Source organism: Chamaea fasciata, unplaced genomic scaffold, assembly GCF_029207755.1.
Source record: "Chamaea fasciata isolate MVZ Bird 193981 ecotype frontalis unplaced genomic scaffold, bChaFas1.0.hap1 SCAF_2, whole genome shotgun sequence".
In the NCBI taxonomy this organism is placed as follows: Eukaryota; Metazoa; Chordata; class Aves; order Passeriformes; family Sylviidae; genus Chamaea; species Chamaea fasciata.
In genome coordinates this window covers 113,386,211-113,414,078 of record NW_027094087.1, presented here as the reverse complement: position 1 = coordinate 113,414,078, position 27,868 = coordinate 113,386,211, and the positions used below count along the sequence as shown (strand labels likewise).

The 27,868-nt window shown below is 42.6% G+C and overlaps 1 protein-coding gene across 1 annotated transcript; it reads left to right on the top strand.

The window, feature by feature from the left end:
- The first annotated feature begins 1,907 nt into the window (after positions 1-1,907).
- SH3BGR (SH3 domain binding glutamate rich protein) lies at positions 1,908-27,868 on the top strand. Its single transcript, XM_066177147.1, has 7 exons — positions 1,908-2,063; positions 7,703-7,888; positions 14,147-14,227; positions 20,798-20,974; positions 24,121-24,150; positions 26,292-26,402; positions 27,388-27,868. The coding sequence occupies exons 1-6, from the start codon at positions 2,019-2,021 to the stop codon at positions 26,358-26,360; spliced, it is 588 nt and encodes a 195-aa protein (XP_066033244.1). The 5' UTR covers positions 1,908-2,018; the 3' UTR covers positions 26,361-26,402; positions 27,388-27,868.

Below are 27,868 nucleotides of genomic sequence, written 5' to 3'. Positions count from 1 at the left end.
ACTCGGGGTTAATCCCAACATTCTTAAGTTGAAAAAGGGGAAAAGTCCCTTCAGAATGAAGCTGTGTTTTCCTTTGAGGCTGCACACAATGAGAGTCATGACCCAAAGCCCTCAGGAATGGCATTTCCATGTGTGGCTCAGTGAGTGTTTGGGGTTTGAAGCCAAGCAGAAGCGAGAGTGCTTTGGCAATTCTGCCTCAGAATTTGACCGTGAACATTTGGCGGTGCAAATATTTACTGCTTTGAGGACATGGTGTGACTCTTGTGGATGGTGCTGTGCAGGGCCACCAGTTGGACTTGAAAATCCTTGCAGGTCCCTTCCAACTCAGCTTATTCTGTGATTCTCTGATAAATCATTATTACAAGGCTGAGCCCAGTGAAGCCCAGGAGCTTTTCATCCTTTGGTTGTACTTCTTCAGGGCACAGAAAACCGAATAATTCAGAAACATTCTATTCCAAATGGCCAGTCATTTCCCAGCTATACGCACATATCAAATCTCCTGAGAAACAAGCATGTGTAATAACTTCAGGCAATAATTAATGTTTTCTCACTGGGGTTTTTTTTTGTGGTGGTTGTTCTTTTTCAGGAAAACACTCTGAAAATACCTACTTCTAATAAGCTTGTTGGTGGACCTCCTGTTGCCTTTCAAAAGTAAAAAAGAAATGACAGATGGTGAGCCACAGTAAACTATCCATACTGGTATTTTTAGTTTTGTGTGCAGTTTTTCAGAATCCTGGTTCCATACATGGAGTACTGCATTTCCAGCTTCACATACTGGTTAACACAGACAAAAAACTTTCTTTCAGAGCATTTTTACTCTTTATTACTATGCAACAGTGTATTTAGTCCTATCTAATAAATTCTGGAAATGAAGTATTATAATCCCTTTTAAGCGTTTTGCAGATCAGACATTACTATTTTCAATCTTAACACGTGAAATATGTTTTTCTAAAACCTAGTCCAGTTTCACCTCTGGAACAGGGTCAGCTTTACCGAGCTCATGTTGCTCACAGCAGAAACAGACTTGGCCTTTAAAATTTGAAAATAATCTGTGACCATTTAACATTCTTCAAATACCTCTCATGCCCAGAGACCTCCTTTAGCAAGTATGTGCAGGCAGGCACTGAAATTGTGGCGATCTCTGGGGCAGAAGGCAACAACCAGATGGAAAAAACCAGCATCCCGGATAAAACAGGAGAATGGGAGTATTTTTTGCCGAGTATTCTGGACCTCTTCTCACACCTTGCGCCTTGGAAATTTTCACTGGTGATGCAAAAAGGAGGAGAAAATGCAACAATAGGTTCTGGGTACATCGAGTCAGGCAAATCAGTATCAGGCAGTGCCCTGACACACATTTATGTCAGGAAAGTCCCTGAGCCCTGCAGTGTGGATGATGGTCTGAATTCTTTAAAGTCGAGAGCGTTTGTGACCAGCGCTTTTTTTCAGTATGATCTCTGCTACAATTACTGCTGCATCTATGCTCCCCTCGCTTTCCCCTTCCCCTTTTATAACCTCAAATTTCCAGCTACAACTCCAAAGCCTTGTAGTAGTCTGGGAAAGCTCTTTCCTGCGGGACGGAGCTGTGACGGTGCTCATGCAACCCGACAGCTTTGGGATTGCCCCCAACACGAAGCTGTCAACTCCCCCTCCCTTCCCAGTTGTCCCTTCCCCCTCTCCCAAATATTTCTCCAGCCCTGTCTCATTGGTGCACTACTCTCCCTTGCCTTTTTTGGGCTGCCACCCTGTCAATCTAATGCAATAAGGCCAGGGGCAGGTGCAAACCCCTTGCTCTGGCTCCTCTTACTGACCAATCCTCGTCCCAAAATACCCAAGAGCCAATGGAGTGGGAAAAGCCGGGATCCCGGGGAGAGGGGGAGAGGGCAAAGCTGTCGGATTTCGGGGGGGAGGGGGCACCCATTTAGGACCCGGCTTAGCACAGGAGCTGCGGAACATTTGGATTCCTCCGGGGATCGTGCATAGCAGGGCTGCTCTGCTGATTCACTCCCACCACTGCCAGCATGGTGATCAAAGTCTTTGTCGCCACATCTTCGGGGTCTACAGCGGTAGGTGACTCCTTTAACATCCTCCTCTTACCGTTGGGATCAGGGCGGGGAATTAGCCTGGGACATGCCAGGAAAGAGTTTACACGTGACAAAAATCCCACTGGAATTCTTAGCAGGAATAAATCTTAATTTTATTCTGCCTTGACCACCTTATTCTTGAAAGTTGCTCAAGATGTAGAGAACTCCTGTCAGTGCAGGCTGGCTTGCCTGCGAACTTTTACCACAGTTACAACATTTTGCATCTAAATTATCTGTCATTTCATAGATTTACTGCTGTTTGGGAAAGTATCTGCAATATATACACTGAGGAAGGAAACAGTGGGTATTGTACTTGTGCAAAAGCGAAGGTAGACTGTTTACAGGAAAAAATAAAGTGTTTCTTTTTAAAAGAGACTTTCGGACACTGCTCCTGCGAAGGAGGAACTCTGTCTAAGAAAGAACTTGGAGCTGGATAGAGTTAGGCAGAAAAACTTCGTTCCCAACACCTTCCTTTTCATGGGTTTGAGAGGTTTTTTGTTTACTTGGTGATTTCTTTTTGCTTTGGGGTTTTTGTTTGTTTGTTTTTTAAATTTTTGTTCTGATTTTTGTGTGTGTGTGTATCTGTTGAAACGCTATACTGATGATTTTTAGCATTGTTGTCTACTGCTGTAGCTGTCAGCAGAGAGTATCAGCTGAAGGGAAGGGCATGTGAATAGTAGGGAGGTTGGAAGTCTGTGGGAGGTGGGAACCGGGAAAGGACTGTTTCCTTTTATATCCAGTTCCCAGATGAGCTCAGATTTCAGTTTTCCTTTGGCACTCCCTCCCTCCCTCCCTCCTTTCCAGTGACACGGCTAAACAAACTGGCTGGTGCTTGCACAGAGCTGTAACTACATCTCTATCTCCCTGACACCAGCTCCATTTCTTTAAGAAGATTCCAGAGTGGAAAAGCTCCAAAAAACACCCCCCATTTATGGGACCATCATATGTAGGAAACGCACCGGTGGTCCTCCACTAAACTTCCAGTTGAAATAGTGCTGAGGAAGTTTGCAGTTCTCTCACCAGCCTGTTCCCAAGCCTTATATTCTAAAACTACTATTGATATTTAGCTTTTTTTTTTTTAATAATATACTTCAGATACAAGGGGAAAAAAAAAAGAGGAAGTTGGGAACTTCAGGTTTGGTAGTTTGCAATTTGTAATGGAACATTCACTGCACGAGTAGCTTTATAAATTGCCATGTGCTGTGCATGGGCACTCTTCTTGCTCCTGTTTGGCCTGTTTTGATCTGGAGGCTCCAGAAGAAAATGATGGAATCTTCATATTCCTCTGTGTTGGCTCCTTTCTGGTGTGCTGGGTGTGTGTATATCTGTAGCAATCTCAGCATGTGTTTAGATTACTGATTCTGAATTGCAACACCAAGTACACCTGGAGGAGTTTTCCACATTTTCCCATGAACATGGTTGGAAGGTGTCCTTTCAATGAACCTTTAATGAGTTCTGGTATATATAATATAAAATTCACTCACGCAGAGAATTAGCACAAACCTCAATATATGGGTAAAATCCTATTAAATAGAAATTCTGTATCAAGCATGTACAGCTTTTCCTGAGGAGAATTAACTTAATTCCTAAACAGTTTAAATTGCAAATTTAAATTGTCCTATTAGGACTGGTGAGCTCTTCAAATTTGGTGGCTGATCCCATGAAATGCATGGTGTTGATTTTGAATTTCAGTATAAGATGGGCCCAACCTCTGGTGTAAATCAGCAGAGGATCCCTGGCAAAGAATGCAAAAGTCTCTATTTTGTGTACTACATGGTCACCCTACTCACTGCAAATGGTTTTCATGTTAATAAATACTTTGTGCAAGTGAATGCAGTGAACCCAGTGACATTCTGGTGCTCTGGATCAGATGCTGGAATGTTATAATTTGCTGTGGCTCTGGAGCAAATCTGCAGTCTGTATTTTTCCCTTCAGTGCTTCAGAAATTTATTTTAAATATTTCCAGCTTTATTATCTTTCTTCTCCAGACTTAGCTGATATTGAACTATTCATTAAGGCAGGCAGAAGTGGAGACGCTTATTTATAGCACTGAAAACCACTAAATGCTTGGCTTGGAGCAAGCAGTAAAAAAATAAAATAATGCTTTTGCTAGTCACAGAGGTGTTTAGAATTTGCTACTATACTTTGAGATTCTAAATTGTGGGAGAAAGAGGATTCATGTCTTAGAGAGGAATTCTTGCAGTCTTGCTTCCTGCTGCTCATGGTTATGACACCTCTGAAATCCTTCTATTTTGTGTGGTTTTGGTGACATTTTATGAACTTGTTCCCTTTCAAATCGGCATCAAAAGCAGCATAACCAGCAGGGCAAGGGAGGGGATTTTGGCCTGGGAGATTCCACCTGCAGAGCTGCCCCAGCCATGGGGCCCAGCACAGGGAGGACGTGGAGCTGCTGGAGAGAGTCCAGAGGAGGCTCCAGGATGAGCAGAGGGATGGAGCAGCTCTGCTGGGAGGAAAGTCTGACACAGCTGGGATTGTTCAGCCTGGACAGGAGAAGCTTTGGGCTGAGCTCAGGGTGGCCTTGCAGGGCTTGAAGGAGCTGCAGGAGACATGGGGAGAGACAATTCCCTAGGGCTGGAAGGACAGGACACAGGGAATGGCCTTAAGACTAAGGAATAAAGGGTTAGATTAGATATTAGGAAGAAATTCTTCCCTGTGAGGGTGGGCAGACCCTGGCACAGGTTTCCCAGGGTATTTGTGGCTACCCCTGGATCCCTGGAAGTGGAAGGTTGGATGGGGCTTGGAGCAGCCTGGGACAGTGGAAGGTGTCCCTGCCCATGCAGGGAGTTGGAATGAGATGATCTTTAAGTTCCCTTTCAACCCAAACCATTCTGTGATTCTGTCATCCAGGTTGGCCTTGAACACTTCCAGGGATACGAAATCCAGAACCTCTCTGGCAATTCTTACACTCTAGCTAGAAAACGTTTATTTAAAACAATTTTTCCCCCTTACTTTAAGGGTCTAGTATCTAGGGATGATGCAACTCAGGTTTTGCTGAAAGAAAAACTGGCATTGCTGAAATAATATCTTGTTCATCACCACTTTCCAAGTAATCTATGCCCAAGTAATTTGAATTCTTCCCATGCCATCAGACACAAGGGAGGGCCCAAACAAGCTCCTGCAGTCTCATACATTCTGGGAAAGCCTTTGTATGTCCTCTGTGTTGTTACATCCTAAATTTCCCCTGTGAGTGCTGCTTCCCAGAGAGATTCTTTTGGTTGCCCACTTAGTGCCACCCACAGCAAAGGTTTGCTTTGTGGTTTCATGCTTGGTTGTGTCCCAAGCCTTTTGCTCTGCCTAAACCCCAGTAATGGTGAGACCTAAGACACAGCACATCTTCTGCTCTGTTTATCTCATTGTCATAGTCAGAAACTCCTTGCCTTTTCCTTAAGCAGCCTAATTCCATGAAACTTTACTGCTTCACCTCAGCATTAATTTTTTTTCACAAAAATTTTTTTTGCTTTCAGGCCTGCTGCTGCCTGAGCCTCCTGTGCATTATGAACCTCAAGCTGAAGAGAAATTATTAAGCCAGGTTTAAAAGTTACAGCTTTCATAAGCAGGGGAGCACAGAATCTCGGGCTCCATTTCCATTATCTCCTCAGAAGCACCATCTGTCTGGAGCAGCAGTTATTCCAGGAGCCCTATCTCCTGCAGTGCCTGTGTCCAAAGGGACAGGCTGACCCTGGAATTGCAGCTGACAGCACTTGAGTGCCCTGGCTCTCAAAGCATGTGATGTAACTCCTGCTGCTGGCTCGTGCAGATTTTATTAACCATTTGTACAAACATTATCCTGCCACTTTCTCCAGTGAAATGTCCCCTGAGCAATCCTTTCTGCTGCCTGAATGTGTTCTGCAAATAACTCTGCAGCTAAATAGCCAGTAATGAGATTATTTCTGTTTAAAAGGAGAAAATAAGAATAGGAGTAATCAGCTTTGAACTGTGTCAACTGCATGGCTTTTGACTACTTTGGATTAGTGTTTTCATTCAAAGTGATGCACTTTTTTTTAGCTCACTGCAAACCTCTCTTGTTGCCATAAAAATGTACAGCGTTTGATGTTTGTTATTTTTTGTAAGCAAGGATATGTGTAGATAGACGCTTCTTGGTTTGTACAAGGAAAAGAAATTTTATCCTTACTCATGAGAATTCATCCTTCCAGGATAATAGGCTATCACTCTACTTCAGCTCTTCTGTTTTATTAGATTATGGAAATACATAATCCCTGACTTCTCATCTCATTGCCTGTCCCCCTGATTTACACTAGCTTGGTGTCACTTTAATTTCAGGTGTTCAGATGTCTGACATACGGACATGGTTTAAAATCACAGGATACAAAAATTACCTTGCTGCCTCATTCTAGCAATGTCTGGTGGCAAATTCTTTAAAAGCTGCTTAAGAGTAGCATTCCTTTAGTACGGCAGTGTAGTGAGTGTTACAGTTTCAGAGTAAAAGGATGGATTATAAGCTCAGTGCTTGCACAGAACCAGCATCAGGGAGAATAATGTCCATGAGTGAATTTTAGGTGTCACAGAAGCTGTGTGTAAAAGCTTTATTTGCATGTAACATGTTCTTCGTGGTCCAACTGGAATGTCATTCTGTAATGGGGGATGTATTTAAGCACAGGAGTTCAGCTGTGCAGGATTTTCTTGAGCCTTAACTCATATATTATATCTCAAGGAGCAATGACCATAACCTAAAACACAAGAGGTTCCACCTCCACATGAGGAGGAACTTCTTTACACCGAGGGTGGCAGAGCCCTGGAACACTTGCCCAGGGAGGGTGTGGAGTCTCCTTCTCTGGACACATTCCAAACACACCTGGACACTTTCCTGTGTCACCTGCTCCAGGTGACCCTGCCTTGGCAGGGAGGATCCCTTCCAATCCCAGGAATTCTGTGATTCTGACTCTGTGAAATTTATTTATGCCTAACATTAAAGAACAGATACAGAGAGAAACCTGGCTCACAGAAAGCTGAATGTCACATGTGATCAGTGGGAAGAAGGAGGCAGTAACATGCTGAGGGAAATATGAACAATTTCAGACCTTTACTGACTTCAGGCAGGATCACCTTAAGTATGTGTACATCACATTCCCAGATCTGGGAACACAGTAGGAGGCTTCCTGCTGAGCCTCATTTCTTAGCTGGAGTTGTCACTGCATCCAGGGAGGAAAGAAAGAAGCTGGGGGGTGGGTGTGTGGTGGGAGGGATGTAGTGGCAGCACTCTGAGTGCTGACAGAAAATGTTGAATCTCAGCTTCAAAAAGTTTAAAGGCTACTGGAGTAGTGAATCCCACTTCAAGAACTTCCAACTTTCAGGAAGAATTTTTTCATGGAAGAGGAATTAGAACAGACTGCCAGGGAGGTTAGGAGTCCCCATCCCTGGAGGTGTCCAGGGAACAACTGGACATGGCACTCAGTGATCTGGGCTGGGTGACAGGGTAAGGATTGGCCAAAGGTTGGACTCGATGATCTTGGAATCTTTTCCAGCCTAAAAGATTCTGTAAACTTGACAAACTTGCCCGGGTTCTTGTAATAGCAGTTAATTTTAGAAAACCATTTTTTTTTTTAAAGAAGAAATGTTGTTTTTTCCTCTTTCCTACCCAGATAAAAAAGAAACAGCAAGAAGTCGTGGGCTTTTTAGAGGCCAACAAGATCGACTTTCAGCAAATGGACATAGCAGGAGATGAGGACAATAGGAAATGGATGAGAGAGAATGTCCCGGGTGAAAAAAAGCCTCAAAATGGAATTCCCCTCCCTCCACAGATCTTCAACGAGGAGCGGTACTGTGGGGTAAGAAGCTGTTTGGAAATTAAAATATCTTCAGAGAGTTTCTCACAGAAAAGGACCCTTTTCCATTAATAGGAGGCGTCAAACAAACTCTTTAAGTTTGAGATTCACTGTGAAAGAACAGTTCTCAGGAAACATTTTTAAGCACAGAAAAGCAACGAAACAGAAGCTTATTTATTTGTGAGAGCAAAATATGCATGGAGGGAAAACTGGCTGGAGAAACTTCTTGAAGTTTCAGTTAATTTTGATGGAGAGTGTTGATATTTTGTTTGTTTGGGCTTATCTGGGCTTCAAGGACGTCAGGTAGATATCTGAGGTACCAGAGGCTGGGAATAGGAATCTTCTTTTCCATTATATTATACAAATAAATAGGAATGTTTGTTTACTGGAATAGTTCTAGAATATGGTTTGAATTATTGGCATTATATTGCTTATTCAATAAACATCCAGCTCTTCATAACAGCAACTGTAGCACTCATCAGATGCTTTTGTATTTTCATATGTGCTTGTAACAGGTTCTTTCTCTTGAGACAGTTTGTTCAAAGCAGAGAAAGATAATAGTGTGCCAGCATGAATATTAGGACTGTGAATCAAAAGAGATAATCTGAGACCTTTTATTTTCTCATAGTCTGGGTGGAAATTCCCAGTCTGGAAAGTGCTGAGATCTGGTGGCTGGAATGAACCTGCAAAGTTCTCTGGAACACAGGGCACACATTGAGCCTGGTTTGGAGTTACTGCACAAATCCGGTGTGAACTCCTGCAAGGTTGTACTGGGGGAGCAGGGATTTTCATGCCACTGAGTTTTCAGAATTATCTTCAGTGCTCTCAGAGCAAAAGCTGATGATAAGAATATTGGAGTGCAGCCGTTTCCTTGTTTTCTCATAGAATTCCTAAAAGAGAAGTTGGTGTGTTGGAGTTCATGTGCATTTCAGCATCCAGTGTGCACCAATAAAAAGTGTAATTTGATTTATCTTACTCTGGTTTTTGTGGCAGCCAGTGCTGCAATAAATATTTCTGATGTTCTCTGGAGAAGTTGTATAAGAAATTAAAGAATAATTGCCTTATGAAGTGTTTCAACTGGTCAGTTTTGACAGTAAATAATAAAGACATAGTTTTTACTGCATGTCTGAAGCTATTGCAGGAAGCCAAATAATCTACATCTTGAAATAAATTCAAGTGAAGAAATAGTCCTTTGCGAAAACATCTCCATGGGGAAAGGAGTTGCAGCTACTGATGTTAAAACTGAAACAAATTTACAGTTAGTCTAAAAGTCTCCAGAAATCTAATGCACCCAGCTCTCAGAGCTCAGAGCTAATGATCCCAGTGGGTGCATAACAAAGACTAATTTATAGCATCATTATTTCCAAATAAATAAGGTAATGAGATCCATATCAGTGCATGAGCTTTATCCTTCTCCCCAGGAGAAGGTGCCTCGAGGGAGCTGCACAGGGAGTGTGATGTGGGCAGAACAGGGCCAGGGGCTGCCAGAACACTGCAAAATCCTCCCAAGAAACATGTTCTATAATAAAAGCCTGGGGATTTGCATTCTGCTTCCCTGCACAGCCCATGCAAGGCCAGCAGAGCCATTGCTCTGAAATCCAGAATTGTTTTAGGCTGGTTAATATTTACCTGATACATCTTCCCCTGTGTCCCACTCCTTTGGCCTTCAGCCATTTTATTAAAAATATTCCTGAGGATTGCAAAGGTCTGTGTGACTCCAGTGCAGTATTTGAATTCATGAAAGTCCTTTTAAAATATACTGCTCTCATCAGTTTTTAAGGGCCTCACTTTTGTGGCATCTGAAAACCTTTGAATTTCTAGCCTGGCTAAATGCAGACAGTTCATACCCATTTCCTGCTATGCCCAAATCACCCTTTAACTTCAACAGCCCCAATCGAGTATATTTGTAAATAGGAATTGTATCCTCTATTAATCTTCATTTTGCTGTGCTGAACAAGTCAAGCTCTTTACACCTCTTTTTTCTATAAGACATTTTCCCTTTCTCCTTCCTGCTAATTTTTCTTTGTTCACAGTTAGTACTTTAGAATTTTTTTTTTTTTAAGATCAAATTTGTTACATTTCATTTTCCCCCATTCTTCTTTCTGGGATCACTCTTTCCCCACATTTCCTTTCTTATCAATGGTCTTATCAGTTGTTCTTATCAATGTTTGCTTCCCATTCACACATGTGCGTGAATCATTACATCATGATGGCCTGGGAGATGTGGCCTTGGGAGGTAAAAAGTCAAGATTAAATATTTCCTTCCTTACCCTGAGAAAGAGGGGTTTGGAGAGAGATGTGACAACCTTCAACTATTTTTGCTGTGGCAAAAAGCAAATTATTTGTCTGAATTCAGTATTGACTCTGCTTTGACCTGGAGGTTACTCTAGGTGATCTGAGATTTCTTCCCACCTGAATTACCTAGGATTCTGTAAAATATGTTCTGCTCCATGTCCACTGGAGGTGGATGAGCTATATGAGAAGAAAATGCAGCAAAGAAAGTTCAAGTCAGACATCAGAAAATACATAGTTTTCAGGAGATTACCTCATTGTGTCATTAAAGGTGGATCAGAGCCAGTGGATCGGAGTGATGCAATGATTCCTGCCTTGGGGGAATGGTCTTTTGGGACCTTGTCCAATGTCCTCTTCTGGAGTTCAGTGAAATTTTTGGAGTGGTGGAAAGGAAAGGGGGTTCTGGGGACAGGTGAGGAGTCTTCTGTTTGTGCTAGAATAGAATAACATAATAAGAAAGCAAGGTCAGTCCCTCTTCACATCTGCTGTTCTGCTGTTAAATTAAAGTATCTTTGTTTTCTGGGTGACTATGAGGAGCTGCTCCACTCCATAGCTTCTGCTGTAAAGTGGAGATTTCTCATAGATGGATTTTTATGAAGATACACTTGAAGCAGCATTTCCGCCAGGTCAGAGAAGCTTAAAACTGTCTGATAAAATAGCTCAGATTTTATTTTTCTCTCAGATCTTTGTTATTGCCACTTGAAGAAATAGGTTAGAAATTGATTCATTTTGTATGCCTAGCTATAGCACCGATTTCAAGTATCCATTCTAATCCATCATTGCTGGCAATTATGTCCTTATTTGATCTTTTCCTTAAGCTGCTTCTTTGCTCATGTCTAGACAGACGTCTGCATCTGTGTCACTTGCTAAATATACTGAGCACCCTGTTGCTCTTGTCTTTGCCTTTGCTTTACAAAAACCCTTAAAAAACTAGAAAATAAATGAAAGGTAAACTACTTTTTTTCTTTGTAAGATGAAACCTTTGCTTTCTTCTGTAAGCTGAAAACTGTAGAATGAAGTATCCTTGTATACACTTTAAAAAACATCTCTGAATTATTAGGTAAGACTTTCATTTGATGCTGGGACGTGCATTTGCAGCCCATAAACCAGCTGTGTCCTGGGCTGCATCCAAAGCAGTGTGGGCAGAGGTGAGGGGGAAATTGTGTCCCTGTGCCCTGCTCAGGTGAGAGCCCACCTGCAGAGCTGCCCCAGGCCTGGGGCCCAGCACAGGGAGGATGTGGAGCTGCTGGAGAGGGTCCAGAGGAGGCTCCAGAATGAGCAGAGGGATGGAGCAGCTCTGCTGGGAGGAAAGGCTGGCACAGCTGGGATTGTTCAGCCTGGACAGGAGAAGCTTTGGGCTGAGCTCAGTGTGGCCTTGCAGGGCTTGAAGGAAACGTGGAGGGAGACAATTCCCAAGGGCTGGAGGGACAGGGCACAGGGAATGGCTTCAAACTGACAGAGAGTACAGTTAGATTAGATTTTAGGAAGAAATTCTTCCCTGTGAGGGTGAAGAGGCCCTGGCACAGGGTGCCTAGAGAAGTTTTGGCTGCCCCAGGATCCCTGGAAATGTCCATAAGGCCAGGTTGGACACTGGGGCTTGGAGAAACCTGGGATAGTGGAAGGTGTCCCTGCCCAGACGGCAATGAGATTATATTTATGGTCCCATTCCAACTCAGGCCGTTTTATGATTCTATCATTTATGTAACTGCTAAAGTCAAATTTATGGAAATATAGGGATCTCAGGAGGTTTGTAGTTCAGCCTGCTACTCACAGCAGGGTAGATCAAAAGTTAGATCATATTACCTGGGGCTTTGGCCATCTGCATTCTTAAAAACTCCAAGGATGGTGTTTCCATGCCCTCTCTGTGTGCTCTGACCTGGTGCTGTACCAAGCACTCGGGGAAGAATTTTCTGCTGATGTCTGGTTGACAAATGGCACCACTTAGACCATTTATATCTTTCACACAGATAAAATAGAATTGCTTACCTGAAATAAATTGTTCCTGCTTATTTTTCTTACCGCCTGCCTTGGGAACAATTATCCTGAGTCATTCAGCAAATGGAGATGTGAACAAGTCACCATTAGTAAAGCATGGGTGCAAATACACCATAGAAAAACTATTCCATGATCACTGTAGGTATTCCTTTATCTCCTATTTAATACATTATAGCTTTCTCCTCAGTGTAAGGAAAGAAGTGACCTTCCATTGCTGTGGGATGTCATTGCACACTCCCTGTTGCCAAGGAGCACTTGATATCATAAAAGATTATACCCACTTCTGATAAGGAGTTGTCTGGTCATTCATACATTTCACTTGTGTCCTCAGGTCTGGTTATCTACAAGGCTGTGTGTTTCTGGGGAATTTTAGTACACTCCCATGGGCTAATTTTCCTCAATAAAGAGATATAAAATATCAAGTCCACTTCGTGGCCTTTCCGTGTTTTTGTTTTCTTTGTTCCCCAGCTCTTGCCATGTCATGCCATGATTTGCTCAGGCTGCCTTGTGAGTATGTGGTGTTCAGGAGGGTGCAAGTTTCCTGTGTCAGCATGGCCATGACAAATTCCAGCCCTTCAAATTGCACAAATTCCTCATTTTCTTGTTTGCTGCATTACTCCTAAATCCATGAGTCAGATGCAGATACTGCCTGGGTTGGATGAGAAGTTGAATCCCATAGGATTGGGAAACCAGCAAAGAGATGGTCTGAGAAATGAGTGGCCTGGAGCAGCGGCAAAATGTGCTCCAAGGCTTCTCCCAGATGGAGCAGTTACCACTGAGTGTGACTGTGTGAAAGCCAATCTGTCCCTCAGATAAATCAGTGAAATGAGCTGTCATTTGTCATGTCTCTTAAGCTCTTCCAAACTGCACTGAAATGTGATCAATTCCACTCTTGTTGGCATTAAGGTGACTTCAAAACAGTCCACTCCAGCCTTTCTGATAATTTATACTCTCAAAATACTAAAACAGTTCAATGAAACAGCTCAGGTCCTAACCAAGCTTTACAAACAAGTCTCAAGGATGACTCAGCACCTTCTTATTTACAGGCTTCTATTCTTGGAGTTTCTTGGGATTAGGGGAAGGATGATAACATGATCAAGGCAGGGATTCAGCAGGACATATTCAGTCCCCTGTCTCAGAGCTGGGTGCGATTCGGGGCCAGTCACTTCTGACTGGAGATTCTGCTGGAACTTTAATATTTGTTGATTTTTACCTGTGTAAGATGTGAGCTGTGAAGTTCCCAGGAACAACAATAGTGATAGCAAAACTTCCTTAATTGACAGGAGTGTTGTACAGGTGAAAGCAGTAAAAAGTATGCAGGCTGTAGCTGGCAGGGCAGAAGGCATCCCTGGTCTTCTCAGTTCCATTTCCACTGAAAACAGGCATTTCATACAATGATTTCTAATTTCGTTTCACCAGTGCACAAGACATTTTGGTTGGTACATGGATGTCAGAACAGCACAACCCCTTTCTAAGTTTGTCTGAAAATAACATCATTTTCTAACCAGACTGACTTTCTTTAAAATAAAGTTTCCTTGTTACCATTTCACTTGAGCTATCATTTTAACTTGACTTGCCTTTTATTTGCCATAAAGTTCCAGGGTTTTGAGGACCTATTTTGTGTCCTTACTTGCAGCAAGTGTTATTTTAACATTTAAAGGGAATAGCTTTGCCTCGGAGTGTACAGCTGAGGCACGTTAAAATGAGACACTTAATTTTATCTGATTCTGCCATGGATGGGATATAATTAAAGTGTAAGTCTCTGGACATATTTGCTCATTTATTCATTTTGCCACCCTGTGTGAACTCCCTTTATCTGTGTTTTCTTCCTGGGGCTCAGATAACGCAGACAGTTGTACAAATGCGTGGTCATTCTCATCAGTGTAGGATTTGCCCGGGCTGGTCTCTTCCTCCTGTGCTTTTTTGTTTGATTTTCAACACCAATTCTCTGTTGTTTGTTTGTTCCTTTCTTAGGATTTTGAATCCTTTTTCTCTGCTAAGGAAGAAAATATTATTTACTCGTTCCTGGGCCTTGCTCCTCCTCCAGGCACAAAGGTATGCACTTCTGTCCTTCCATGGGGATCATTTATTTGATTATAATAAAAGATGAACATAGACAGTGACTCAGCATGTCACATAAGAGGCAGTGACAAGCAATACATTAGATGTTGGAGCAGCAAAGTGTTCTTAGGGGGAAAAAAGTGGCTGGTTCAGTAAATACTAGAAAATACTTCTTTCTTGCCTTCTTTCACTGCAGGCTTGTTACCATGGCTCCAGCTGGTAGGTTTGTTGTTGTTGTTGACACAAAGCAGTGTTTTATTATGTTCAGCTTTTAAATGATGCAGACTACCTCACACAATTTTTAGGTTGTGTTGGTTACAAGAAGCTTTCTCTTGCTCCTGACCACATTGAACTGGGATAGTCTTGGCTCCCAGCAGCGGGGTTGGGATCATCCCATCCCATCCTATCCTTCACTGGCACTGTGGAACTCTCTCCCTCTCCTGGAGGAGAAGAGGCACACCCAGCCCATCATCAAGTCCCTTTGGCAAGTCTGCCTGTGGTTCTCCATCATATTTTGACAATGTTCTAATATATTTCTGAGAAAAGAAAAGCATTTTATTTTGGGTTTTTCCCCCCGTTATCGCCTCGTGTTGTTTTTACAGAAACGAATGTGTTTTTTCCTTACTAGAATCTCCTTCTAATTAGAAGTTTTATAACTGTGAGTGTTACAGCTCTGCTATCCTGAGCTTATGTTAGATGGTAATAAAATGTTGCCATCTTTAACGTGGGTGAGCCAACAAAAGAAATGAATCAAGAGAGTGATGTGCCAGAGTGACAGGAGAACTCTGCTGCATTGTAGTGACCTGGCTGAGGAACTGCCTTGGAGCAGGAGATCTGCCTTTGGTCCAACTCTGCAGCAGCTTTGAGTGACATAACATTGCAAATATCTCTTTATCCTCTTCTGTAAAAGCAGAGGAAAAAAAATTAAGAAGGAGCCTTTGCTAAGTGCTTTTAGAGCCACAGCTGAAAATACGCCCAGGGGAGAGCCCCAGTTGTTATAAATGTCTTTGACTGAGCCCCTGCATGATAAGGAGAGTGATTTAAACTTTCTGCTTTTGCTGTGCCATCTCCCACCCAGGGAAATAAAAATTACTTGCCTACCTCACAAGGGTCTTGCGAGAATTCATTTAATTAACATCCACAAAGCCATGAAAGGCTTAAAGGACTGCAGGTACTGCATATTATAATCATTATAAAAGACGTGGAGAATCAGTGAGATAAAGAAAATTGCATTTTTTCACCTTCCCACTCCACAGATTATCTGCTGCTTCATGCAAGGTCCTGGTAGATTCCATATCTATGAAGCAAAGTAACAGTTTTTTAGAATTCATTTGTTCCCAGCTGTCAGCAGAGGCTATTACAGCTTCGACTTCATGACAACCTTGGAAATGTTGAAAATAATATGTTTTGTACATTCTGGTGGGCAGATTTATTTGTCAGTGCCATTGGTAGCAGGCAAGTCTCATTTACAGTGATTAACTGCTGCCTCGGTGGTGGCTTCAGTCCAGAGAGTGCAAATAAGTGAGAGTGTTTGTAAAGTCCCTGTTAAATGTGGAATTTTGATAGTCTCCCTTTCAGAGTCTATTCCTGTTTGTGAGAGACGTACACACTTCTTGAAGAGGTGTGTCTCAGCATCTCCACTGCAGGAGAGGCTGCCCGTGCTTTGTCAAGCAAAGAACTCTCCTGCTCTGCCTCTTCTTCTGCCTCTGCTTCTGCTTCTGCTTCCCCCTCATTCTCTGTCAACTCCACCTTAGATAAGCACAATGGATGGCTCATGACACTGATTTCCAGCTGCATAAATCTGGAATTATAAGTCAGGTGTGGAAGAGATGGTGATGATGACACATATGACAAGGTTTCCTATTAATCCCTTCTTAAAAAATTGTGTGGGTTTTGGTTTTTTTGGCGTTTTTTATTTTTTTTTTTTTTCTGGAGTGAAGAAGCAATCTAAAAAGCATGGAATCACCACAAGGCAGTAAGCATTTTCTTTCTAGGGATTTTTACCATGCTGAGACATGACAGAGATTAATATGAAGCTGATGCCTGTTTGATGCTCTTGTCTTAAAACATTCTCTTTCTTTTTCCATCCATCTTTTTGTCTCATACTGCACCAACACTAGAGAAGTTCTTTAATGGCCATGATCCTGTTTCACAGCACAGTCCAACAGCATCCTAACCAGGACTGTTTTGAGCGTATTTCCTTCCACCTGAGGATGCAGATGAACTTTTGGGGCTCCCTCAACAAATTAAAACTTCCCAACAAAATACTTGTAGTTAAATTCATTGCCATTTCAGTGCCATTGCTGAGTGCAAAATACACATTCAGTTTTGCAGATTCTTTTGTTCTGTTGTTTCTATGTATCAGTATATTCCATATATTAGAGTACTTATTATTAGTGTGGGGCCCAGCACAGGAAAGACGTGGAACTGCTGGAGAGAGTCCAGAAGAGGCTCCAGGATGAGCAGAGGGATGGAGCAGCTCTGCTGGGAAGAAAGGCTGGCACAGCTGGGATTGTTCAGCCTGGACAGGAGAAGCTTTGGGCTGAGCTCAGGGTGGCCTTGCAGGGCCTGAAGGAGCTGCAGGAAACATGGGGAGAGACAATTCCCAAGGGCTGGAGGGACAGGACACAGGGAATGGCTTCAAACTGAAGAGCAGATTAGATTAGATATTACGAAGGAATTCCTTCCTGTGAGGGTAGTGATGCACTAGAAAAGGTTTCCCAGGGAATCTGTGGGTGCTCCATCCCTGGAAGTGTCCAAGGCCAGGTTGGACATTGGGGCTTGGAGCAGCCTGGGATAGTGGAAGGTGTCCCTGCCCATGGAACAAGATGATCTTTATGGTCCCTTTCAACCCAAATAATTCTGTGATTCTCTGCTTCTGTGATGTTATCATACCAAGTACACCCTTAAAGGGTGCAGTGTGCCCATAAAATTCATTGACTTTGCAGGAAACTAATCCATATTTGTGGTGCTTCAGCAAGGGTCTGGTAGCTCACATCATCCTCTCTCCTGTTGCCTCCTCACCACAATGGTTTTTGTGTTTTCTAAAGCATCATTTAGCAGGGCTTAGCAGAACAGTTTTCTGTGCCTGAGAGAAGCAGCAGACTTAGTGGTTGTGTTAATAAGTAATTTAATCTATTTAATACCAAATACTCCTCACCTGAAGGAATACCTGGTCTAGATTAGTTCAAAACACAGTTCAGGACAAGCTGGGATTTAAGGGCAGCTGTGCCTTATGCCTGACCCAAAGATGACTCAAATTTGTGCTAGATTTCTGAGAGATCCTGTTTAATCTTGGGTTAGTGGCCTGAGCGGTGATGTCCCAATGGGAGACATGTGTAGATCTGAGCTATAATCAGTGCAGTTTGTATGTTTGGGGTCAGATGTGTCAGTCTCAGCTGCCTCAAAAGTTGGGTACATTTTTTTAAAGCTGGCACCACTTTTATGCTTAGTCTGACTCAGTGAACTCAGTGATTTATGTGAATTGAGGGTCTGTTTTCAAATACTGTGCATACTTGAAGCCTTAATCCCGCTATTCTTGATCTTAATATCCAGAATCTTCTCCAAATCTGTAGATACTTAAGCTTAAGTTAGTGGAAGAAGGCTTCTCCTAAATCTGCTTTGAATTACAAATCTGTGCTATGTGCATTTTATTTAAAGAGAAAATGACCTGTCAGCCAATCTTTAGAAATGGTACTTCATTTTGAATTCGTTGAAAATTAAATTCTGTGTTTCTATGGAGAGCCAGTGTAGTGATGATATTCTGAATGTCAGAGTTCTCCATATAATTAACAAGAACTCTGTGTGTGTGTGTGTGTGTGCTGGCTGATAACATGCTGCTTCTAGAGTTTAGTTCTTTGAGCTACAACTCTTTTTTGTGCCTTAAGATCTAAATATGTGATTCATCTGAGATGGATTCACACAATAGGGTCATTTTAATTAGGATGCTCTCTAGGATGGTCCTTGGGCGTTTTATGTCCCAGCCAAAAATATTGAGTGCATGGATTTTAATGAGATGTTAATATTTGTGCTGAAAATAAATATTTAACCAATTTCAAGAGCAGGTTGGATGGGGCTCTGAGCAACCAGGTCTAGTGGAGGTTGTCCCTGCCCATGGCAAGGAGGTTGGAACAAGATGATCTTTAGGGTCCCTTCCAACCCAAATCATGGTCAGTGATTCTATTAATTTATATTTCATTAACACTGTCCTTTTCATTTGAGGAACTTCTGCAAAGAAATTATCTGTAAGAAGTTGCCATTCCCGTAAGAAAATAATGTATTAACACAATGTTGCACAAGAGAATGTCAATGTTTGTTTGTGTTACTACATATTTTGATCTTCATATATTTTTTGGCTTCTGGGAGAAAAGTAAACAATAAACCAAGCCGAACAAATGTCTCTGTAGATCTGTTTTTAATAACAATGCCACCAGCATCAGAGTACAGCGAGCCCACAGTTTTATGTGCACTTGAAATGAGATGATATTGCCAGAAAAAGAAATTGTCTTTTCTCCCTCCTCCTTCCTCTGGCTCCTTCTGCTCCCTCCCAGCTGCTCATTCCTCTCCCTGAGCATCCCCCACGTGCTGGCAGAAACACTTGTGCAGCTGTGTGACAGAGTGTGAAACTGGTGTGAGGTAGAAATGTTTTGCTTTTTAAAGCTTTAATCTTGATCAGCTCCTGCTCGAGTTCCAGAGGAAGGAGGACTTAGGGACCTTTGTGCCCACTCCCTTTTCACTGCAAGTAACTTAAATATAAAACTGACTTTCCACGATTCAGGAGAAAATTTCCAAAAGAGCACCAAGCCTTACAGGCAGTCAGGTCTCAGCAAAAACATCAGACTGCTGTGAAATCTGCTTCCTAACATTCCTAAGCTCTTTTCTATCATTTCTGTCCCCATCCAGCAGAGCTTGTCAGCAGGAGGACATGTCTCATGTCCCACAGCACATCTTGGGACAAAGATTCCCTAAGCCAGAACTTCAGCCAGTCAGCTCCAGGGATAAAAGCCAGCCAGATGTGCCCTTTTCTGCAGAACAAGTGCACTGGCTGAGGAAATCATCATGGGGACACTGGAGGAGGACTTGTGACGTTTAAAGGAAAGGGGAACATAACTGAGGGCTTCTGTTTAACTGTAGAGACAGATGAAATTATGGAAAAGCAGCAAACCCCAAACCAAGCAGGTGACTGAGTTGTAAGGGCTTGGTCACAGGGATGGGGAAGGAGTTTTTCTCCTCTCAGGGATGTGCTGCTCTTCCCAAAGCGTGTGGGACTCAGGATGACACAGGACAGGACCTCCCGAGTGCCAGAGGAACCCAGCCCAGATAACACCTCTCAGAAGGGGTAAAATTTCCTTTTAATGAATAAGGTCCTTTACCTCAGCTTCTCTACTACAAATGTCTCCTGAAATCTCCCACTGATGATGATTAGAATTTTTTTCATAGCCAATTTGTACTAATTTTTCATCTCCTTCAGCACTCTTCCTTACCCTATCCCTGTCTGTTGTTTACTCTGATCTATTTTGGGATTGCCATCATATCCCCTCACAGCATCACTTTCAATAGATTAAAGCAATGAAGTTTTTTTTGTCACCCTTTCATAAGACAGGCTCTCCACTCCCTCAGATGTTCCTGTAGCCCTTTCTGCACCTGTTCCAGTCTGAGTTTCTCTTTCTTGAGCCTGAGTGACTGGGATGGCACAGGGCAATCCAAAGGAGGTTTTGCCTCGCCTCATGCATCTGAGGACCACATTTTTTTACCTCTTTCATTGTCACATCACACTCATGGCTTAGTTATCCCATGCTGATTTAAATACATCCATCATTTTCTTCCTCGATGATCATTAAGTAATGAGCTCCTAAACTGCAATAGAAAAAACACTTTATAATCTGACCCAGAACTTCTTGTCCCAAATAAGGTGACTTTGCACTTCATGCTCTTGCATTTCATCAGATTTCTGCTGTTCCACTCGAGGCTTCCTTTTATCCGACACAGTGTGGGTGCCACTGTGACCTTTCACAGCCACCCAGCTGAAAGGACACCAGGATATTTGTCAAATAAAGAACCTCCCAGGAAGTGCTTGGTTATGGTGCTGGAATAAATGGACTTGATTGACTGATGTGGGAAGAGTTTCCTGATGTTTTTAAGCGAAAAGTTAAGAGACTAAATGTGAAATCCTTTGTTACTTCTGTTTTTCCTGGAGGTTCTGGATGATGTTTAATTGGAATTGATGCTGGTGGAAAAAGTTTTGTTTTTTTTTTTTCCCTGAAGCTCAGATGTGCTATCAGGGTGAACTTTGGTTTCTACTGAACTTTCCAGAGGAAGGTTAGAGAATCTGCTGTGCTGAAAAGTGCTTGAATTCATGTTTTCCCCACACAAACCCCACCCGGTCAACATGCCACCAAGTGTTCTTTTCACAGGAGAAATACACCCTAAAGGGGGTATTTTCATTTGAGAGCTGAAGCAAAAATAGAAAAACATTTTCTCAAAATAAGAAACTCAAGAATTTTATAGAAATGAATTGTTGATTATGTGCCCTGAAGCTTACCATGACTTCCCCTTTGCTGCCAGGAGACTGATAAGTCTGAAGCCACGGAGGAGAAATCAGAAGCCACAGAAGATAAATCTGATTCCAAGGATGAAAAATCTGATGCCACGAATGAAACTGAGGCACACGCAGAAGCCAAGGCAGATGAAGGGGCTCCTGAAGAGGCTCAGCCTGACCAGACACCACCAGAAGGTCAACAGGTAATTTTTCCTTTCTCTTTGTGATCTGAGGGTTTTACCTGTGCTAAGCACATGAAATGTAAACCCACAAGCCCTCCTGGTGTGCCCCAGGGTGACTGATTGCAGAGTTTCTCTTGGATGTATTTTCTTTGATATCAGGATGGTGTGAAACCTGGATAAACCTCCAAGGAACTTTGTTCTGATTCTTGATTAACAGCAGCTACCTTTTGCCACTTGTTACCACAGGCTTTTTTTATTTTATCTTGATGGTCATTGGGAACCAGAATCTAGTTATAGCAAATGATTTAGGAGTAGACCTCTCAGTCCGGCCTGTGGGAAAAAAAAAAAAAAAAAAAAAAAAAAATTGCTGCTCTCAATGGCCAGCATGTGCAGTGCTCATAAATCTGGCTGTAAATGTTTGCAGCAGATCTGACAGGGACTTCTCCAGGCCTTCCAGAATTCCCTGGGCGGTACAGAAACAGAAGCCAATGTTTTCCTTTCTATCTGCTCCTGCTCTGGTATTACAGATCTCAAACTGCAGCTCAGGCTATCATTTAAGGCTGGGTTTATTTGGATGTTGACTCTTCCCAGGGAGTCAGGACTGCTGCTGCAGTCAGGTTCTTCTGTGTTTGGAGATCAGATGGTCCCTGGGGAATATCCAGCACAAGTGCATCATATATTAGAGATCAGAACAAATGGAGCTTGGCATTGTTTTTCATCTAGCTTCAATATTTCTCCAGAGGAAACACCTCTTTCCCCATTGCCCTTTTTAGTAGTTACTGATCCAGCCACTGTTAGGCTGGAAAAACCCCTTTTACACTCCCTCATGCACATCTCAGCCACTGGGAAGTCCCACTCATCATTTCAAAACAGTCCTGAGGAGAGACAGTCCTCAGTGGTACTAAATTCCTCCTTAATTAGAATCATATCCAAGCACTTTTCATGTTGCTATGAATTTCAGCTGGCAGGTAAGTGCCATTAAACTAGTTTGTTTGTTTGTTTGTTTGTTTTTTGGCTCATGAGAGGAGCCAAAACTGCTGCCTGGCTTGGGTGCCTTGCCCTTCTGGCTGGCATTCTGCTTTAATGTTTTTCACATGAGAGCAGAACGCTGGAATTTGTCTGCAAATGTGTCAGGCAGCTGTGTAGGAGAGGTTTTGCACTGACATCATGCAGTACCACTCCTATACAACCAGCACCTTGCTCCACTTCTCACAGAAAGGATTGGAGCTAAAAGTGGAAAACAGATTCCTGTGCAGTTTTTCAGGGAGGGGAGAGGCAGAGGAGAGAGCACAGAAAACACTTTTTGCCCTGTTCCACCACCCACTTCCCGTGTCAGCCAGGACAAATCACTTCAGTGGTGTGGCATCTGCCCGCCTTGCTATAGTTCATCCCAATTATCACTTCTGTTGGGATGGCATGAATCATTCTGTAGGAATTCTGCTCTTCTCACTCACTCAGTCACTCACTACAGACAGCACACAGTGGAAGGGGTTAGATAAGAAGAGCAACTCTGAGGCAGCTACAGCAAGATGAATTCCACCTTTTGTCTCTGTATCTTGTTTTGTGCTTATAAAAGGAAGTAAAAATACCATTTCCTTACCTGAGCAGGGCTTTATGCAAGTAAATATGCTCAAAGACTGCCAGATTGCCATCAGAGTATCTCCACTGGTTGTTAAGTCCTAAAGGAGAGAGGTATTTTCAACACAAAAATGAGAAAGATGGCAGTTTTATGTTCTATGGCTGAATTAATATGCCTGTGGGAATTTGGTACTGGAATTTTGGCCTTATTTAGCACTGCTTCAAACCATCTCAAAAATTACTCCCATTTGTGGGGTGTACCCAAGCCAGCTTTTCTCTAGTGACTTCTCAGGGGAAATGTTAGCACTGTGGAAAAATTCTGAAGGAGTCTTGGTGAGGTAAGGTTCCCTCAGCCTTTGCCCGTGAGCACAGGACAGCAAACAGAACCAACTGGGGCTGTCTCAGCCCTCGGGCTGCAGGGAGGTTCCAGGTTTCAGGAGGCTCCTCCAGTGCTCCTCAGTAGCAGGGGATGTTCAGTGTGGAGGTTGCAGCTCTCTCCAGCTTCTGCTGCTCTTCCTGGGAGACGCAGAAATCCAGGAGCTCCAGCTTTTTGGCCACATGGATGTAGTGCATCCCATTCTCACTTTGTCTGTCCCTTTGGTTTTGAGTTTCTTGAAGAGGAGGCTGAGCTCCAGCTCACATGGACACTGCTGGTCACTCGATATGCTGGTAATAAATTTTCTGTAGTTTCACTGTCTGATTTTGACTTCAGATTTAAGCTTGGAGGTTAGAATATTTTTTAAGTGGTGTCCCAGTTAAATCAGTTTTCAGTACAGATTAAGCTCCCTTCAGGGCAAAATTATTTTAAAAACGTGTTCAAAAATCATATTATAACGCAAGTCTGTATCCTGTCTCAGCAGTTCCCCAGGCCATATTTAAACCTTGGCACTGCAACTCACTCCCTTAACTCATTCCATGAGGACTCAAATCAACCCCTCTGCCTTCTGCGTGGCACTGTGACATTTGCCTCTTGTCTTTGGGATTTTGTGTAGGATTAGCCCTTTCCCCCAACAACCAGCTTAGGATCTAACATTAAATTCTATTCACTTTGTACATTTCTTTTTTTTTTTTTCTTTTTTATCTCTCTCATCACGTCTGCTCAATCTACAGTCTAAAACCAGCTTGCATTATTTTTTATTCCCTGTTGAGCCAAGGCATCTGTTGCAGCCTACAACACTTAACAGAATCACAAGCCAGTTTCTGAATGATGATATACAGCATAGATAAGACTCTAAAATTCTGATTATACTTTGATTTTGTAGACCAGCTAGTTACCAAAAAAACCCACAAAAGCTCCACCTGAACAAGCAAACAAAACCCAGCTCCAAATCTTTGCTTGCCAATGAAGCAGTTTTGATTGGAAACAGTTGAGGAAAAGGAGCTCAATTTAATGATTTTATAGTCCTTTTCCAACATAAAAGTTAAGCTTGAATGTGTTTTGTGAGTTAATTTGGAGAACATGATCTCCAAATGAATCCAGTGAATTCCACAGAATTTTCCTAAATTCAGTGTTTAACTTCTGTGTTTTTCCTCTCTGATCTCTGATATTCTTTCTTTATCTTTCTAACATTTTTTGTATCTCTTCGTAGGAAGGCAAGGAAGAACATGCAGCAACAGGGGTATAGTATACCTGGATATTTTCTTATCGTCTTTGGTTTGTGTGCATTTAATTCCTTTTCAGTCCCTTTGCTTCACTCAAAAGCTGGAAAATTCTTATTCATGAAAGTAAATACACCACAGTCATATTCTGCTAGAGATAATGATTGGTCCTACTGTGGTGTTATTGACTGGGAACAAAGATGGGCCTTTAATCATAAAAAACTGTAAATGGAAGAGAAATTGTCTGTCACAGAGTCTTCAATAAAATTTGCCAAGGACTCCCATGACAAGTGTATCTTTGATAATCGCTGGCTGACACCATGCTGTGATTGCATTTTCAGTGTGAAAGACTTGTTCTGACAATTTAGGCCATTCTGCCCATAAAGGAGATACTTCCCTCATGAGAATTTGTAAGACCCAGGTGCAGATCCTCAAACACTTTTCTGTTTTGCCCAAATCTTCAGGATCTTCCAGTCCCACCCAGAAGCACCAGCATCAGCCCAAACCCTGTCCCCAGGGGCCACATCCAGACTCCTCCTGAACACTCCCACAGACAGTGACTCCAAACCTCCCTGAGCAGCTCATCCCAAGGCCTGACTACTCTGCCAGGGAAGTTTTTTTTCTATTTTTTTTTTTCTAATCTTCAACCTGAACCACTTCTGATGCAATTTAAGGCCATTTCCTTTGTCCTTTCATTGGCAGCAGAGCCTGACCCCCCTGGCTGTCCCCTCCTGTCAGGGAGTTGTGCAGAGCAATGAGGGTCCTCCTGAGCCTCCTTTTCTCCAGGATGAGCCCATGCAGCTCCCTCAGCTGCTCCTTCCAGGATGTGTTTTCCTGACCCTAAAGCTCCTGGACCCATGAGCAAGGTGCTGGGGTTCCTGGAGAGGCCCATCATGCCTGGTTAGTTGTACCCTGGCACCACAAACTAATGCTTCAAGCAAGGGAAATAACCATTCTTTTTTCCCCCTGTAAAAGGTAATTGACTTGAATTTTGGATGGAAGTTGGTAATATCTGAAAGATGTGGCTTGTCTGTGGACTCTCCTGGCCCTGTGTCGGAGTTCTCAAGAAATAAAAAAAGGCACCTTTCCTGGGGGAAAATGCCCAAAGAGGCAATATTCCTTTGGCATAGGAATTTCTAATCCACAGATGTTTGTATTACATTTCTAGTTTTGCAGGAGTGATTCTTTAGTGCAATGCTTTTCCCTGAAGAACAGTTGAAACCAGGAATCTGATTCCAACAGCTCCATTCCTAAGCAGATATTTAAGCAGGATTTCACTTCATCAGCTCAGGTGTGACTCCTGCACAGACAGGAGGAGCCTGAGAGGGAAAACAAAGGTCTGTGCTGCTCATGTACGACCTGCAGTCCTGACTGAAAGCTCATTATTGATTCTTTGATTGGTTATTTGATTATGCCAGCAAGAAATTCATGTCACTTTTGCAGTCTGAGCAGTTTGTGAAGGGGGGGCAGATTGAGATAAAGCTGATTTATACACATGGGAGTGCCTTTGGACAAGAGGTCGCTGGAAGAGGAGGAGAGGAGCCCACAAAGCAATTTCCAGTTGTTCTTCAGAGTCGGGCTTCATTTAATCTAGAAGGAGAATAAGCAGAGATTGTTGTCTGCATTACAAATTCAAGTTTTCAGATAACTGTTGATTGAAGCAAAGGGCTATTGTCTTTCAATTGTGTCATTTCTCCTGCATAAAAGAGAGAAATTAGAACTTCTGAGACAGAAACAAGGCTGTATTATCTGATTCCAGATGATTTCTAGATCATTCAGGAGTCTAGTTCCTGTGCCATGAATCTCTAGTTGTTTACTGCTCCAGGAAAGTGTATAATTAAAAATACTAGACTTTTTGTCATATTTACACGTATTTCATATTCTCATTTTGATTTTGAGCATCTGTTTGCAGCTTAACCACATGTTCTAACCTCCCTAAGAAGAGAGTTCTTATATTCCAGCACATGACTACTAACTCCACAAAATAAAGCCCTGCCATGTTGAGATTAAAAACTCTATACATTAATTCTGTTTCTGAATCTCAAAAAATATTGCTTTCCTAGAACTAGAACAGTTGTAAAAGCAGAGCTCTGCGTTTCAAGACTGCTTATTTTTTCTTTCAATTCTTGCATGGTAACTCCAAATATTTTCTATTAAAAAGGAAGAAGAAGAAGAAAAGCAGGGAGAGGGAGAAGAAAAGGCAGAGGTGGAGGAGCAGGAAGAGTCTTAGTACAGTTCCCTATGACACAATATTTCTTGAACAGGTTTTCAGGTAAATATTGAGACAACAAGCACAGTTTCTAAACACCCTTACAGTAACATTAACTTGCAATTTTTGTAATTATTGTTGTGGACAGGAGAAGTGTCCATGCACAAAGTACCCAGCTGAGGACTCAGAAGTAGATTTCACTGTTGCAGCTTGTCTTTCACATGGAATAAGAATTCTTCCCTCTACTCTCTTACTCAGCTACTGATGCCACTGCAGCTTTTAGGAGCTCCATGTCTCACACGAATTCCTCTCTCAAGTTTAGCTGAAAACTTAAAATCCTGGTAAGAGGGAGGAGCCTGACAAGAAATATGACTCAATATAAAATTACTGAAAATAGGCCAAATTTAAAACCGCCGAACAGGAAGCAGCTGGAAGGCAAAGTTTGTCCTGTACAGGTGTGTGAGCACCCCAGCACTGCTCAAGTTCTGTCAGCATGTGCTTTTTAATTTTAATTTTCAGGTTTTCTCCTTCCTCTGTCCCTTATCCTCTACATTGAAATACAGATCAGAAAATCACTTACTGGGGAGAAACTGAAGCTTACAAGAGAATTGGAATTTCCAGCAGATTTTCCTTTGGGTGATGGGACTTCCTCCTGATCACAGATACTAAGTGCTCTTTCTAGGATCCACAGAATCATGGAATGGCTTGGGTTGGAAAGGACCTTAAAGATGATCCAGTTCCAGCCCCCTGTCATGGGCAGGGACACCTTCCACTATCCCAGGTTGCTCCAAGCCCTGTCCAAGCTGTCCTGGACTGGATTCCCAGGTGACTCTGAGGTAGCTGCCAAAGTTTCCACCAACCAGGTGCTGGTGGGATTTCCCAGCACCTCCACAGGGGAGGAAATCCATCACTTCTTTCATGCTGCCTCTCCCAAATCCGGGTTAATTTATGGCATGGGAATTATTTCATCACAGCATTGTCCAGAGTTCAGATCTATAACATCCCAGAAGTGCCGAGTTCTAATTTAATTTTCTTTGTTTTTGTTCAGGAAGCACCAGCTGGAGTCACCCCGCCAAAGAAAAGAAAATCCCTTTCTCAAGCAAAGTACCACTACCTTTTGTGCCTGTATGAACATAAAAAGATAAACAGAACACAGACACCACTCTGTCCCACCTGTAGCCTTTATATATATATTTGGTATTCCAGTTGCTTGTTAAAATGGTTCTCATGTCGTATTTCAGTCAATTGTTATGTGTTGGGATAATTTTGTCCATGTCACATGTAGATTGTGAGCTCTTCAGGGCAGGAACCATGTCTCTCTCCATGTCCAAACTCTGCCAAGCATGTTGCTGCCACTCAGCAGCCGACCCAAATCACACCAGTGACGTCTTCAGAGGAAAAGAAATTCAGCACCAAAAACTGCAAAAAGGCTTCCTGTACACAAGCCATGTGAGTCACTTCTCCCTCAGCTGGCATTTGAAAATGATTGAGATTCCCATTGTGCAGCAGTTTAAATAAATGTGTTTTCT

Bases quoted from the DNA above. Each gene is read 5' to 3' on its own strand.
- SH3BGR (XM_066177147.1), top strand. From the start codon at position 2,019: ATGGTGATCAAAGTCTTTGTCGCCACATCTTCGGGGTCTACAGCG. The intron at 7,889-14,146 runs GTAAGAAGCTGT...TTCCTTTCTTAG, and splicing joins ACGAGGAGCGGTACTGTGGG to GATTTTGAATCCTTTTTCTC. The intron at 14,228-20,797 runs GTATGCACTTCT...CTTTGCTGCCAG, and splicing joins CTCCTCCTCCAGGCACAAAG to GAGACTGATAAGTCTGAAGC.